General features: G+C 40.5%; 1 protein-coding gene across 1 annotated transcript in view; it reads left to right on the plus strand.

The window, feature by feature from the left end:
- Nucleotides 1-9,710, plus strand: part of impact (impact RWD domain protein) — a 96,848-nt gene extending 87,138 nt beyond the window's left edge. Inside the window, exon 11 of the mRNA XM_034180465.1 lies at nucleotides 9,636-9,710. Within this exon, the coding sequence (XP_034036356.1) occupies nucleotides 9,636-9,677 (42 nt within the window). The 3' untranslated portion in view covers nucleotides 9,678-9,710. The remainder of the gene's footprint in view (nucleotides 1-9,635) is intronic.
- Nucleotides 9,711-13,021: the final 3,311 nt, after the last annotated feature.

Genomic DNA, 13,021 nt, shown 5'->3' on the forward strand with positions numbered 1-13,021 from the left:
GATCAATACAAAATTCCCAGTATCGCCCACCTCTAACAGGAGCAGATTGAGTGAGCTGGCCACGCCTCCTGTCCTGAGGCAGCTGGCCATGCCTCCTGCACAGAGCATGAAACTAGCGGGATGCAGCCTGTGGACACGAGCAGCGCTACTCCCTGAAATATATAATATTGTGTGTGTATTGTACGGTTCAATACAATTACATGTATTGTGATACCCCTAGATTTATGTGTTTTATAGACATACAGTGGCAATTGTGACCACGTTCACAATAGTTATTATGAGACTATTATCAGATTAGAGATAGTTACTAACACCATACAAATATGAATGTGATCAACCAGGGGATAGACTAAGATCTATCTCCAAATGGACATTCATGAGTGGCTTTAATTTCCCAAAAGGGCCACATTTAAGTCTTGTTTAAGAATATATGGTTAATTTGTGTTTCTTTGAAATTCATTTTGAGCTGTGAGAACCATCAAGGTTCATCTGGCTCAGGTTTGATGTTTTCTCAGTGCTGTTAAATGCTGTGCTTGAGAAAATGACAGTACATCTGTGTATAAGCCCAGTATACACTCCTCATACTCTGTTTCAAAGCTTGTTCAGTGTGTGTGTGAGACAACCTCAGGGTTAACATATACTGTAACGAAAAAATTATAAAGCAAAAGCTCTTTCGACCATGTATGTTACGAGGCTACCGCAATCCCAGTGAATAAATCCACTCTAATCAAAACAGAATTCCTCAAAATAAAAATACTTAAAATATATAGTTTAGCAAATGTATTAAATTAATGAAGTGTGTAAAATCTCCAAAACAACAATAGCTAATTATTTTAGTGGGTTTCTTTAGTCACAGTATTTATTAAATATGTGTTGATAAATAACATGTACGTTATTATGATCACAGCCAAAAAAATTGGTGATAATTGTTGAATCATTCGTCTTTTCTATACTGAGAAGCATGTTCCAAGATCCTTCTAAATTATATGTATTTAATTCAGTTGCAGTTCATTATTTCACTTTGTTGCAGCACTGTTTATTTTAGTGATGTTACAATTTTCATATAAAATATTGTATAATTGGATTGGCACTCGCTTGGCTTTAGGTGTGATGTGCGTCCAAGGTTCTGGACATAGACCAACACATTCACCCTTGCATACACACCTATGGTCAATGCAACTGTCAAATTCACCTAACATGCATGTTTTTGGAAGTGGGAGGAAGCCACACAAACACAGGGAAAACATGCAAACTCCACATAGAAAGGACCAGGAGGGAAGTGATACCAGGACCTGTGAGGCAACAATGCTAACCACTAAGCCACCGTGCCGCCCAACATGTATACTTGCTAACATAACTATAGCTAGTCCAGGAGTGAAGAAGCCACCTCAGCCCTGCAGGACTGCTTTGATGTCACAGATTGGGGAGTGTTTGCTGAAGGGACAGACCTGGAAGGACACACATCAGCTGTTCTGGATTACATCCTTAACACAGGAACACCACAGGGGTGTATCCTCAGTCCCCTCTGCTACTTCCTTCTACATGACTGCTCCCCCATTCACTAACACCATTGTCAGATTTGCTGATGACACCACTGTAGTGGGACTGATGACAGACAGTCTACAGGGAAGAGCTCCAGTATCTGACCAACTGATGCTTCAGTAATAACCTGGATTTGAACATTATTTAAACCAAGGAACTGATGATGGATTTCAGGAAGCCCAAACCTCACCACACACTCTGCTCTCTTTATCAACAGCGAGGAGGTACAGAGAGTAGAGAGCTTCAGGCTCCTCGGAGTACACATCTCGGCCAAACTCAGCCGGTCTATTAACACCTCCTATCAGTGGGAATGCCCAGCAGAGAATTTACTTCCTCAAGAAGTTAAAGCAGGCTCACCTCCCTCATCACCTGATGATGAACTTTTACCGGGCAGCCATCAAGAGGCTTCTGACCCACTGCTGCACAGTGTGGTTCACTGTGAAAGTGACCTGCTGCGGGTGGTGAGGGAGGCAGAGAGAACCATCGGGACCGAGTTCGACTCCTAAAGACGGCCAGGAACATCGCAAAGGATCCCACTCATCCTGGACACTTCCCATTCTCCCCCCTCCCCTCCGGGAAAAGGTATAGGACAATCAAAACAAAATCAAACGGGCTCAAACACAGCTTATTTCCCTCCGGATTGGTGCACCCCCATCACCAAGACCCTATAAGTGCAATACCATAGTCTTTTGTCACCCATCCATTTTTATGCTGCTCATTAATTCTTATTTTGTATATATCTATTCTTCTTCTTCTTCTCATTGTTATTATTCTGTATTTTGTTTTATATATCGTGAATGGAAGAGCTGTTTAACTGCCTTTTACAGTATTATATTGCCTGGCTATGTTTTTACAGTGATATAAAGATCTATTCTGTTCTATAAATGCTAATGTTAGCCCTTTTGTGATGTTAACCCCAATGATAATGTCAGCATGAAAATTCTCTAGCAGTACAGTAATGTGATGCTAATGTGCTAATGTTAAACTAAAAACTAGGTAGTATCACATAATATGATGCTAATGGGCTAACAATAGCATGAACTGGCTAAGGGGCTAACATTAGCATGGAAACTCTCTAGCAACACATAACACTATGTTAATATTAGTATAAACTGAGTGCCTCCGTTGTGAGCACTGGGATTTTTAGTGTGCTTCAAAAACATACTTAACAATTTTATTTGTTGCCTGAAAAATGACAACCTAACAATATGGTGGTTGAATTTTTGCTGGACAGACTAACTACCATATAACAGATGCACAGATCTGGGCTTTAGAGAATTATAGTATAGATTAGGGTACAGTGAGACATGCGGCCATTTTTATCATCAGATATTCCTTGTTGTAAATATGCAGCATCATTGTAAAGCATCTGCTAGATGGAAAACTGTTACAGAAGTGCCGTCCTCCTCCTTCTTGTACACTTCCCTTTGTGCTCCCTCTCCTGTCAATGAGCTGTTACAATAAGGATATTGGTTTATTTGAAGCTTCTGGTTGCCATTTGTTGTGGAGATCAAACACTCTCTCCTTGCTTTTAGCAGCCTGAAATTTGGATCATTGGGCTTTGAAGTCACCATTGTGTTCTGTGAAGTTATTCCATTAGCAACATGATTGGCCTTTGTGCAGTTTCCACAGGCAGATTAAAGGTACAGCAACCCTGGTTTCAAAAGTATACAGCTTCAAAACCTGATCATCTCACTGACAAAATCAGAACTAGATTTTCCTTCCACCCTGAAAACAAAGGCTTGATTTGTCCTGAATTCTGCCTTTGGACTGTTTGGACTAATGAAAACCCCTGCATGAGGAGTAAAACTGTGTTCATTTTTTTATGGTCAAAGACATTTTAGACATGGTTTCTTCATTATCGGATAGATTGAGCTTTGCAGATGTTTCATAGTGCATGCAGATAATGGGCATGCTGTGCAAATCTTTGTGCAGTGTCAGTGGTAGCTGCTATTCATGTAGTCAGGTCCATAAGTGTTTGGACAACAAAATATGTCATTGTTTTTCTCTGTACACCACCACAATGGAGTTGAAATGAAACAATCAGGATGTGCTTGTTACGTAGACTTTAAGCTTTAATTCAAGGGATTTAACAAAAAAATCACATTAACTGCTTTAGGAATTACAATTTAGTATATACTGTACACAGTCCCTTTATTTTCAGAAGCTATAACTAATTGGACAAACTAAATACACATATTATTGTACATACAAATTACCTTTACAACCAGCTTTTTGTTTGTTGTTGTTGTTGTTGTTGAGGGGTTTTTCCTATATGGCATTTGACACAGTAATGTGGCAGCCAACAGCTATTTTTTTATGTAAGGATGAATGGTATAATGGCATTTTGTGCGCAGAATGAAGCAGCGCTCCCTCTGTGCACTGAGATTTTCTGTCCTCTACTTACATTCCCAATTGGGCTACATGTGCACATTTAGTGCACACAGTTTCTATATGTGCACACTTAGTGAATGCAACACCCACCCTGTGACATCGTTCAATCATAGGCTTCTTGGAAAAAATGGGGAATAGTCCAACTTTTGCCTGTTGTATGCCCCAGTCACAGCAAACAACCATGCAATGTTCAAAGTCTCTTGTCCATTCTGGTTTGGGATGGGTATCAAAAACCAGTTCCTGTTAAGAATTGATAATAAATTATTTGATCCACCAACATCAATAGGCTTTTTGATTAACAATTCCCTTACTGGTTCTTTCAGTTCAGTTTTTTTTTCTATTTATTTCATTTATATAGCACCGAATCACAACGCGCTTCACACAAGTACAGTCTAACCTTACCAACCCTCAGAGCAACAGTGGTAAGGAAAAACCTCAAGCAGGCCAGAGTCAAAGGGGTGACCCTCTGCTTGGGCCATGCTACAGACGCAAATTACAAAACAATTCACAAAACGAATATGCAAGAAATGTCGTCGGTGCACAGGACGGTTTCCGGAACAGATACCACACCCATCTCTGGATAGAGTCGCACCTCAAACAGAGAGAAAAAAAAAAGCAGAATCAAGCATCAGAAAGACAACAAATACAGTGCAATTTGTCAGCATTAAGCAACAAGAAAAACAGAAGAAAATACTAAGGAGATCGCCTGCCACTAGCCCTAAGCTTCACTAAAAGACCCAGACTTTAGATAAAGTTAAGGCCGCGGTCTGCAGTGTTTCCCAATAAAATGAATTAAAACAGTAAAAAGCATTGAAACATACTATGCCAGTATGCTAACCATACGAAATGGAAAATAAGTGCATCTTAAGTCTGGACTTGAAAGTCTCTACAGAATTTGACTGTTTTATTGAAGCAGGGAGATCATTCCATAGAACACGGCCACGGTAAGGGAAAGCTCTATGACCTGCAGACTTTTTATTCACCCTAGGGACACAAAGTAATCCTGCATCTTGAGAACGCAAAGCCCGGGCCGGTATGTAGGGTTTGCTATGCTAGCCATATGAAAGGGAAAATAAGTGCGTCTTAAGTCTGGACTTGAAAGTCTCTACAGAATCTCTTCAGGTTCTTTAGTTCACATTACGTCAGAGCTCCGACCAACAGCTAGCTCCTTTAAGATTCCAGTTAGCTCCTTTAAGACTCAATAAAATGTTATTGCCATAAAAAACCTGTAAAGTCTACTTTTTGTACAAAGAAAATTCACAGGAAGTATTGATAAGGTAATCGATAAAGAATCTGATCGATACCAGGAATTGATAATGGCATCGGTATCGATAAAATCTTATCAATACTCATCCCTAATTCTGGTGCTTGGTTTGAACTTCAGTAAATCAAGCAGATCATTGTGTTGTGTGTTGGGGTGTGTGGCTGGATGTTTTGGTGTTCTTTTATTTTCTTTGCTCTTCAGGTGGCATGGAAACTGATTTGTCTGTGGAGAAGGTGCTGGCTGAAGAATCCTCACCCTCATCAACATCATGTGAAGCACCTGTGACTGGTGCTCACATGCAACCTTAAAGACTTTCAGCTCAAGCAGATAATTGGATGGCGTTCTGCTTTTAAGGCATGTGTCATTCAAGCAGAACTGCCGGGAACTCGACTTTGTGATGTTCGTTTGTGAGACGCTGAGGACCGCGCCTGGGTTTGACACATCGAGCCCGTGAAGCAAGGAAGGGTGAGGGCACATGCTGTCAGCACACATTAAAGGTAATTAAGTATTTGACTAATTGTTGATAGTAACTTGGTGTTTTGTTACATAGTATAGTTGAATTGTGATGAGAATTGTGCAGCTTGCTTCTCACTGCTGTGGCGTGCAGGATAAGTGATCCTCCACTTGTTGTGAGAAGCTGCTCATTTGCATAAAGATAAAAAGTACAGACCTGAATGTGTTGCTGATAGCGTGTGTCTTTTGAAAGATATTGTTGTAACTGCTGACTTACCTCACATCTTCTTTGCTTCACAGAGAGTCAGTTTGTCGTGTCCACCTGGGGGGTGTTTGTCTGGTGGTAGTGGGTCCAGGAGCGCCGGACTTCTCTCCTTGCGGGCGCTGGAGAGCGTGCCAGCAGTCACTCCTCCAGAAGGATGTTGGTTTTGGTTTTGTACATTTTATTTAGGCACAGGGGAAAAATAAATTGTTTTTGTTGTTGGAACCGCTTTCTGGTTATTTTTAGCGCTGGGTTCTGTCTGACGCAGGTTCGGTCCTCAATCCGCATCGACACATAACACATTGTCCAAGTGACTACATGCAGTGAATTTCTGCTATGTGATTGGTTGATGAGATGATTGCCTCAGTCCCCAGTCACACGAGTGACAAACTGGCAACCTCCTTGTGAAAGGAAAAAAGTGGTGACCACCTGGTGATTACAGTGAATTGTGTCTTTGGCAGTGACCAGCTGCAAGGAGTTGCAGCAAACAGCTGAAACTAAAAATAGAAAAGGAAATCTCCCCCCACCTTTAAAGCATATGGCTACACACACACAGACACACATGCACAGAGGGTGCACGTGCATTTTTGGCTAGAAAACTGTTTTTCTGACTATAGTTTATTGTTGAATCCACATGTGGACATGAAAACTGGCACAGCATGTGACAAATGACAGCATGCTGCAGTGAGAATGCGATAATCCATGTGGTACGATGTGATTATAATAATGAAGTGGTAAATGGACTGCATCAGACGCTCAAAGCGCTTTACTGTAATGCCTCACATTCACCCCGATGTCAGGGTGCTGCCATAAAAGGCGCTCACTACACACCAGGAGCAACTAGGGGAGTAAAGATCTTGTCCAGGAGCCCTTAGTGATTTTCTGGTCAGTCTGGGATTTGAACCAAGGATCCTCTGGTCTCAAGCCCAACGCTTAACCACTAGTGATGTGGAGCACGCACAACCTTGCGTGTGTTAAGAGAACAGTGGGGACATAATAATAAAATTCTTTAACCCTTGATTAAAAAAAGAAAAATCCCCGTTCAACTCCGATCAGATTTTTTATTTTTTAGAACTTGGACCAAACCTGAATCTGCCAGAATAAATACCACTGAGCTGATGGCTGCGTGTAGAAGCCAAGAGATTTGCAACAGATGGCAACAGATTTGTGTTATTGCCCTATTTGTCACATTCATTTGCCGTTTTATTTCACACAGATTCCATGCAGTTGTCCACTTGACCCCATTCACTCTTATAACCATAGCAGGCGACTCACCGTCAGACTCTGTCTAATTTACAATAGTGTTCAGAATAATAGTAGTGCTGTGTGACTAAAAAGATTAATCCAGGTTTTGAGTATATTTCTTATTGTTACATGGGAAACAAGGTACCAGTAGATTCAGTAGATTCTCACAAATCCAACAAGACCAAGCATTCATGATATGCACACTCTTAAGGTTATGAAATTGGGCTATTAGTAAAAAAAGTAGAAAAGGGGGTGTTCACAATAATAGTAGCATCTGCTGTTGACGCTACAAACTCAAAACTATTATGTTCAAACTGCTTTTTTAGCAATCCTGTGAATCACTAAACTAGTATTTAGTTGTTTAACCACAGTTTTTCATGATTTCTTCACATCTGCGAGGCATGGAGTCAACCAATTTGTGGCACCTTTCAGCTGTTATTTCACTCCAAGATTCTTTAACAACATTCCACAATTCATTCACATTTCTTGGTTTTGCTTCAGAAACAGCTTTTTTGATGTCATCCCACAAGTTCTCAATTGGATTTAGGTCCGGGGATTGAGCAGGCCACTCCAAAACATTAATTTTGTTGGTTTGGAACCAAGATTTTGCTCATTTACTAGTGTGCTTGGGGTCATTGTCTTGTTGAAACACCCATTTCAAGGGCATGTTCTCTTCAGCATAAGGCAACATGACCTCTTCAAGTATTTTGACATATCCATACTGATCCATGATACCTGGTATGCGATATATAGGCCCAACACCATAGTAGGAGAAACATGCCCATATCATGATGCTTGCACCACCATGCTTCGCTGTCTTCACTGTGAACTGTGGCTTGAATTCAGAGTTTGGGGGTCGTCTCACAAACTGTATGCGGCCCTTGGACCCAAAAAGAACAATTTTACTCTCATCAGTCCACAAAATATTCCTCCGTTTCTCTTTAGGCCAGTTGATGTGTTCTTTGGCAAATTGTAACCTCTTCTGCACATATCTTTTATTTAACAGAGGGACTTTGCGGGGGATTCTTGCAAATAAATTAGCTCACACAGGCGTCTTCTAACTGTCACAGCACTTACAGGTAACTCCAGACTGTCTTTGATCATCCTGGAGCTGATCAATGGGTGAGCCTTTGACATTCTGGTTATTCTTCTATCCATTTTGATGGTTGGTTTCTGTTTTCTTCCATGTATCTCTTTTTTTTTTTTGTCCATTTTAAAGCATTGGAGATCATTGTAGATGAACAGCCTATAATTTTTTGCACCTGCGTATAAGTTTTCCCCTCTCCAATCAACTTTTTAATCAAACTACGCTGTTCTTCTGAACAATGTCTTGAACGTCCCATTTTCCTCAGGCTTTCAAAGAGAAAAGCATGTTTAACAGGTGCTGGCTTCATCCTTAAATAGGGGACACCTGATTCACACCTCTTTGTTCCACAAAATTGACGAACTCACTGACTGAATGCCACACTACTATTATTGTGAACACCCCCTTTTCTACTTTTTTTTTTACTAATAGCCTGATTTCATAGCCTTAAGAGTGTGCATATCATGAATGCTTGGTCTTGTTGGATTTGTGAGAATCTACTGAATCTACTGGTACCTTGTTTCCCATGTAACAATAAGAAATATACTCAAAACCTGGATTAATCTTTTTAGTCACGTAGCACTACTATTATTCTGAACACTACTGTATCTCTGTCTGTCCATACACCTGACATGTGTCTGCAGATCTGGTCGCTGTCTTTGACATGACCATTTCAGGAATTCATAGTTGCATTGTGACAGCAAGGTGACTGCACATCATCACACTGAATTTGTGTCACACTGCGGTTTCCAATCAGTGTTTCTCGTGGTGTGCCCTGAATGACCAGTTGAACATGCATACCAAATAAACCAGCCAGTGACTGCATGTTGAAGTATTTGTTGGCTCACTCTACATCCCAGTGGTGTCAAAACACAGGAATGAAGAGGAGAGCTGCGTGAATCAGATGACTGTGAATGCACGGCCCATTGGATAAAGAGACCGTGTCATAAACACCATCCAAATACTTATGTCCACCTACAGAGGGACTCTAATTAGTCAGCTTACCATGCAGCTGTAAATGTTGTATGAGTTGCAAATAATACTGATAGTTTTCTTGTTTTGTGTAATTGCAGGTCAGCGTGCTGTATTTAACAGTTTCCTGTTTGCATCCTGGATTGTTTGAATAGTAATTAACAGTGGATGTTCCATAACAGTATTTAAGCCTGCAGCGTTTCATTTGATGCAGCTTATCAGAATACATTAAACCAGCATGATGTGCGCCAAATCAGTACTTCTTAATTGTCATGCTGCAGTTTGTCAGCCAATCCCAGCAGGAGATCAGGCAAAGGAGTCTGTGTCTGTAAAGTCATACTCAGACACAGAAAAGCTTTGCAAATAGAGTGCTGACTACAGTCTGCTGGCTTTCTAATTCTTCTCCTCTCTTTTCACAGGATCAAAAGCTCAAAAGGTCGAAATGCAAGAAGACGAAATGATTCTGAAAATTAAAACACTTTTGTTGAAGATCATTGTTGTTTTATTCAGAGAAAGAGTTGTTTAAACTGATTATGGTGCATTGATTACCCCCACCACCACCACCAAAAAAAAAAAAAAAAAAAAAAAAAAAATCACCAAGTTGCTGCAAATCCTATTACAATATTTGAATAGTCACACCAGCTGGCCAGTTTAATTTTGCTTCAGAACTGTGGATTTTGTATTGCTCATTGTTTGTTTAAAAAGCCTTCCCCCTGTGTATCAATTGCACTTGGATGTCTCATACATGTTTAGTGCCAAATGGTGGTCTGTTCCCTTGCCAGTTTTGATTCAGCCTTCAGTCAGATCATGCAGCTGAAAGTTACACACCATTTATTGAGAGTTCTGCTATAATCAGATGTTGCTGTCCAACAGGATGAAGTTCAGTCCAGACAAATGCTGCCTCACTCGCACAAAGGTCACATGTCCATCTCCCTCAATGACTTTGGCGTCTCCTTGAAGCCTCCTACATATTCACAACCCTCCGAGCGTTTACCTCCTGTGGCTCATGGGCGTTTTGATTCACATTTCCATTTTGTTGTCACTCAGTCTCTGTGAAGATGAGGTGAGCAGATTAACATTGCTTTGAGGGAATTAAGGCACCTTGACACTTGCACGAATTTGATGCCTGCACTGGCACGCAATCTGGCATGCCAATGAGTACACGCCGTAAAGTGTTGTAAACTGTGTGCAGCTGTGTGCCAGTGTGCAAAGAAAATTTTGAAATGTTCAAAATTTCTGCCACACATTAATTTCGTGCACTTGCATGAACTAGTCATGAACATTACGCAACCTATTTGCAAACATTGTAGGTCAATGTGTTTCATTGCGCACAGGGCATCTGAACAATTAGAATGACATGTTACATCTATAATAAGCATAATTTTACAGATACATTATCTAAATCATAACAAGGAATGAAAGTGCAACTGTTTTACCAATCCATTACAATATATAAATATATACTGCGCTTTTAAAGAGTCACAGCACTTATTCAGGTTTGATCAGACCTGATCGATCAGGTCATCTGATGAGCACAACGGCATGCAGCGACTACGCTTTTAAAGAGTCACAGTGCTTATTCAGGTTTGATCAGACCTGATTGATCAGGTTGTCTGATGAGCACACCGACATGCAGCGACTACGCTTTTATAGAGTCACAGCGCTTATTCAGGTTTGATCAGACCTGATCGATCAGGGCATCTGATGATCTCACCGACATGGCAGCTACTGCGCTTTTAAAGATTCGCAGAGTTTATTCAGGTTTGATCACACCTGAGAGAAAGAGAGCGAGAGAGAGAGAGCAAGCGACCGGCCTGCTATTTCTGTTCTGTTTCTGGATTTATGAGTTGAGGTTTGGTTCCCTGTTCTAGCCACACACACGTCCATCAGTTATTTTATTTTATTATTTTTTTATTATTATTTTTTTTATTTGAACTTATTTATTTGGCACACAACTCGTCAATAACAAAAACTGATATACAAGACAATTCCACAGTGACGTGTGACCAAAAAGGGGGTGAGCAGAAGCAAAGCTTATAAACGCCCACCCCATATATACATACATACATATATACATATTACCTACTATTAGTTAGATCATCTATTCTGAGCACACAGAGGTTCTGGGGGCTGTGTGATCATGTTCGCCAGCTGATTCATTCTGGATGTACGCACTCAGTTTTTGGATGTGTACAGGAGTGCAGTGTTGCACATACTTGCATGCAGTAACAATGTGTTGCGCAGACCTGTTTAAAACTGCGTATTTAAACATGTTTAATTTCTTCCATCCTCCGCACGGAGCCCTCAACATACTGCTGCATAGGGAGCAAAAACGCGACATAGACCTGCTAAAAGTGGGTGTAGGGTTGCTCAACACAGCGTAGATGGTACGTCACAATATGCACAATACATAATACTACATTTGTGCCAGTGTGAAAGGGGCTTTAGATGGTAGTTTGGTTATCAGTGCAACAACACAACCACTGGTGTGATGGCCAGAGGAGATCAGGTTTAAACCTAGTCTCAAACTATTCCACAGAGTAATGGCAGAAATGAGACTTCTTGAATCTTTGAACCAGCATCTTTGTAACAGTGCCTGGAAATGTTTGAACCAGTAAATCTGCCAATTGCTTCAGGAGATGATTCACTGTTTTGAACTATTGATCCTAAATGAGACAATTGCTTCAGGCTGTAATGGTTCAATGAGAGACCCCTGAGCAGAGAACACCACAGATACACAGTTCAAACATGTTCAATCAGCAGATGGTGGTACTGGAGCAGTCCAAACACACAGAAGCAGTATCCCGTGCAATAATGTGGCCCATGTGGAAACGGCATGAATAGTTGAGAACATAAAGTCTTTGGGACACGTGGGAAGACCGGCTGTCTGACAACTGAGTCCATACAAGAAGCAGCAAGTGAGTAATCCAGGTAAGCAAGCAGAGGGTCAATACACAGCTACCAGACCTCCCAGGCAGACAAATTAAGAATTGGCAGGCGTATTCAGGAAATGCGTAGAGGCAGTGTGGGTCGGCAACTGGAGATCAAACATGGAGAAAGAAAGCAAGAACACAGCCAACAAGGTAAGACAATCTGGCACTGGAATGGGGTTGTGGACAGCTATATAATGCATGATTCAACAAGGAAGTGCGAGTGCATGTAAAACCAGCAGTCCAAGTGACTGTGGCACAGGAAGTAAAGACAATAGAAATACCCAAGGGGTATATCAAAATAAGAGCATGAGGAACCATCAGCAGAATTCACTGGAAATCGTAATGAAACGTGAGGTAAATTCTAAATGATCAAAAATCCAAAGAGGCACAAAACAGACACCAGAGATATAAACCGTGACACAGGCATGCCCCCCCAAAAAAAGTAATGGAAGTGCCTCAAAAAAGCATGATTATTATTTTGATTTGTTGAAAGGATGTAAAACAATAAATTTTGAGATGCTCAGAACGAACACACTTGTTTTGAAATGTTACCAACTCCAGTCAGTACTTCTGGGAGATGCAGATTCAAAAAGTTCTAAACATTCAATATAACAAAAACTTAAGGCAAATACTCACTTTCAAAATACCGTATAAGAAAACTGAAATGATTACTTGTTTTAAAATTCTCAAAATGGTAAATGAACCAACTGCTTCATAAAACAATTCATTTTCCAAACATTTTAAAACAGCAAATGAAACCGTTATGAAAGAATATAGCAATTATTTGCTTTAAAACACTCAAATGAAAAAACGCATCAGAAAATGATTGTGTGATAAAGGTTGAAATACAGAATGAAACTGCAGATTTGATA

The sequence above is a fragment of the Thalassophryne amazonica genome, chromosome 10 (genome assembly GCF_902500255.1).
Source record: "Thalassophryne amazonica chromosome 10, fThaAma1.1, whole genome shotgun sequence".
Taxonomy (NCBI): Eukaryota; Metazoa; Chordata; class Actinopteri; order Batrachoidiformes; family Batrachoididae; genus Thalassophryne; species Thalassophryne amazonica.